The following is a 4,085-nucleotide window of genomic DNA, read 5'->3' on the forward strand; positions in this document are numbered from 1 at the left end:
GAGTCAGAGACTTTGAAACTTTGAGAGATTTTTTACCTCATGGATCCATTGTGTCCTTTAGATCCATCGTTTTACATGTTTTGCATTTACAGGTACACTACCAATCAAAAGACTGTTATGCTCACCAAGGCTGACTATATATATATATATATATATATATATAGTGAAATATTTAAAATGATTTTTTTATTTATTTGTTTGTTTTAATATATTTTAAAATGTATGTAATGTATTTCTGTAATTGAATTTTCAGCATCATTACTCCAGTCTTCAGTGTCACATGATCCTTCAGAAATCATTCTAATATGTTGATTTGCTGCTCAAGAAACATTTTAATCAATGAAACATTTATTATTATCAGTGTTGAAAACCGTTGTGCTGCAGCTGCTTAATATTTTTGTGGAAACGGTGATACAATTATTTTTTCAGGATTCTATGAATAAAAAGTTCCAAAGGAATTTGAAATAGAACTCTTTTGTAACATTATAAATGTCTTTACTGTCACTTTCAAAATCAATGAAAATTTGTTTTGTTTTTAATATTACCCACAAACTTTTATTTTGTCATTTTCCACCCCATGCTCTCATTTTCTCATTGTCTACACTTAGCGAGAAAATAAAAGACTTTAAAAAAAAAAATGCATAAGAAAAAGTCTTTTTGACCTAAGTTAGTCTTCCCATAGGCATAACGCCCCATTCAGCCACCATTAGAAAGCTGCAGCCGCTAAAACACCCAGTTGTGCCAGAGATGTTTATCATTAGTGCTTTAATGTGCTTGCCTGGGAACATGTTTATTTGCACATGTTCTGTGTATTACCAAGGGTTCATGCTTGTTTTTCAGGTCGCTGTATAAGCCAGTCCGCTGAACTCATTCTTTCAGCAAGTTTCATTCTGTAAGACAGTCGACTCAGATATTGTTACTCCGCTTTGGGCAAAAAATGCATTGATAGTGCACTAAGTACACAAGTATACTTATGTTACAGTTAACTTTTTTCTGTTTTTCATCTTTAAAGGAAATTCTGCCCATGGCTGTTTCATTGCACCTCAGTAGAGAGTGACCATTGAGATTTAGCAAACAGTTATTTCCCAGCACAAGCAGATGTTATGTCAGACGAAGCCCATTGAACGAGCCCCTACTGATGCTAATGAGAGTGGCGCTGCTGTAAAGTTGTGTAGTGCTGACAGCCAAATCACTATTAATATCATAACAGGTCAATTGAATTATTTCCACTTATGTTGCAAATGTAGTTGTCAAGGTAGAAATGATTATCTGTGTTTATGTTGTAAAGCATTTAGCGCTGTGCTCCCCATTCCACTCATGACATGTTAACCAAATGAAGAGGCTGCTTCAGTTGTTTCTGTTCAAATACTTTCCCATTCTAGTTTAGTGTGCAGAGAGTGCTGTAAGTGAGTCATTTAAAAGTTGATTCCCAAAAACACAGGACAATGGATGATGGGAGTTTGAGGCAAAAGGGGCTATAGAAGTGTTCAGGAAACCTGCAAATCTGTTTGGTTTCAGCTAGTGACAGAGATCAAGTCAAAATTAAATCAAAATTGTCAGCTGTTTATGTAATATTGACATATGACATAATATTCCAAAGGGAAAAAAATTGCATTTGTAAAATTTAAACCAGTGGTGCCCAAACGTTTGCTACGAAGGTCTGAACGTAAATGTTGCATTATATCCAATTATATTATTAAAACAGACATTTAAAAAAAAAAATTCAGATGTGTTATATTCTCTACATTTCAATGCAAAAATAAAAAAACATATACAGTATGAAGTACTTCCTTAACAGTAATGAGAGAGAGAGAGAGAGAGAGTCAAGAGTTAGTGGTTGCCCAAGCGGTCCTCTTTGTTGTCTTTAATAAACATTGTATTTCAGATTAATTAAGAAACTTTGAATCACAGTTGTCATAAACACGTTGAAACAAATAATACATATAAGATACTTAAATCAAATCACAGTAAGCAAATAAATAAATAACCATATGTACAGAAAGGACTTTACTCATAAATATCTCAGATTAACAACTCAGGTAAGTACCGTATTGTCCCGAATATAAGACGATGTTTTTTTCTTGGAAATACATCTGAAAAAACGCGGTCGTCTTATATTCAGGGTCTAGATTTTGACATGTCAATAATACACCCACAACAATAGGTGGCGCCAAATACGCATAAAACGAGTGTGCCGTGAAATACGTAATGTAATGCGTGTTGTAAAGAGCGCAAGTAAAAACAAAAGAAGCAGAAAACCTTAAAGCTGCATGAGTCGTGACTGTCACGTTAACCTGATGGAAACAAAAATTAAAATAGGAAAAATATGCAATATGAAAATAATTGAAGACAACATGTGTTTTACTGAGAAAAAACAAGATTTGGTTTGTAAAAAGCCTTTTTCCAAAAGGTACATCTGGAAAAAGGGGGGTTGTCTTATAATCAGGGTCGTCTTATATTCGGGCCAATACGGTAATAGAAGTAATACACAAACAGCTCAGATAAATGATACATGAATGCACTTCTCTATGACACAAGTATCTTAAAATTACTAATAACACAAACGATCAATTGAACAAATTACTTGAACATTAAAGCATGTAAATTATAGTTTGACATGAAAATTAATAAAAATAACTAACCTTAACAGTAAATGAGAGAGAGAGACGAGTTAGTGGTTGCCCAAGCGGTCCTCTTTGTTGTCTGAGAATGCGCCACAGTTTTCCAGAATTTGGAAAATGCAGCTGGCCTGTTCAATGCAAACTCATTATAACACATTAAAGTAATTTAAATTAAACTTATATATACACATGTAAATATAGAAATAAACATACATAGATACAAAACAAAATATAGCAAATAATGTAATATTATTGTGACCCAAAATGCAGGGTGGTCACATATATACACTCTAAAAAAAATGCTGGGTGGTTTCAACCCAACTTTGGATCAAATATGGACTAACCCAACTGTCTGGTTAAATTTTTTAATAAAATGTTTAACACGACAGGCCAAATCAAAGGTCATCGCAGGCCATAAACTTTCGACCATGGGCCTGTGACATTTCTTTTCTGCTGACGTCACAAATGCCTTTTACTTGTTCAGCCCTTCCCTTCCAACCAACTCATTCCATTCTGGTCTATTCAATGCCCACTTTTCATGATCCAATCAAATCTTGATGGATAAATTCAATCTCAATGAAAATATCAAAAAGTTCATACAACTTGTTATATGCTATTTTCCTAGGCAGTATATCTATATTCTCAATGCATCTGTTCTGGTGTCAATATCCACTTTTCATGATAAAATAAACTCCCAAGGTTTTTTTCAACAAAGTAAAATGGGTTTCAATTTCATGTTGTCTCATTTAATCTCCTAATATGAATGTAAATCTTGAAATTGCCTATCTTACCTATCATCTTTTTTTTCTCAGGAGAATCGCAGTAACAGTGTGGGCATGTCGACTCGGCCGATCTTGGCACATTCGCCGGTCTCCCCGCTGAGTACAGCTGGCATCCCCACACCTGCACAGCTCACGAAGTCCAACGCACCGGTCCACATTGATGTAGGGGGTCACATGTATACCAGCAGCCTGGCCACATTAACCAAATACCCAGAGTCCAGGTAAATTTCACACAGACACCAAACCTTATAGAAATGGACACCATAGTATAATAGATAGGGCTGGGAATTGATTTAAAAAGAATTGATTCTGAGGTGTTGCGAATAGAGAATGAACTTATTTCAAAAAGCTCAATGTCATGGTAAGTCACGAAGAAACATTCAAATAAAGCATATTGCTGATAATTGCCTTTAATTAAGTTAATGAGTTGTTTCATTCTGTGATCCAGTATGTTGAAAAGCATACAACTGACAAATATTGATTAGCCTATGTCTTGGATTACATTAAAGGGGTCATATGATGCTTTTTTAAAGATCATTATTTTGTGTATTTGGTGTAACAGAATATGTTGACATGCTTTAATGTTCAAAAAACACATTATTTTTCAAATACTGTACATTATTGTAGGTCCTCTATGCCCCGCCTCTCTCAAACGCTTCGTTTTCTACAAAGCCCCCTCCTT

General features: G+C 34.6%; 1 protein-coding gene across 1 annotated transcript in view; it reads left to right on the plus strand.

The window, feature by feature from the left end:
• LOC107746021 (uncharacterized) overlaps positions 1-4,085 on the plus strand; it is a 16,564-nt gene that overhangs the window by 5,052 nt on the left and 7,427 nt on the right. The window contains exon 3 of the mRNA XM_016560068.1: positions 3,434-3,624. Within this exon, the coding sequence (XP_016415554.1) occupies positions 3,434-3,624 (191 nt within the window). The remainder of the gene's footprint in view (positions 1-3,433; positions 3,625-4,085) is intronic.

This window comes from Sinocyclocheilus rhinocerous, unplaced genomic scaffold (assembly GCF_001515625.1).
Source record: "Sinocyclocheilus rhinocerous isolate Xijiao unplaced genomic scaffold, SAMN03320098_v1.1 scaffold40, whole genome shotgun sequence".
In the NCBI taxonomy this organism is placed as follows: domain Eukaryota; kingdom Metazoa; phylum Chordata; class Actinopteri; order Cypriniformes; family Cyprinidae; genus Sinocyclocheilus; species Sinocyclocheilus rhinocerous.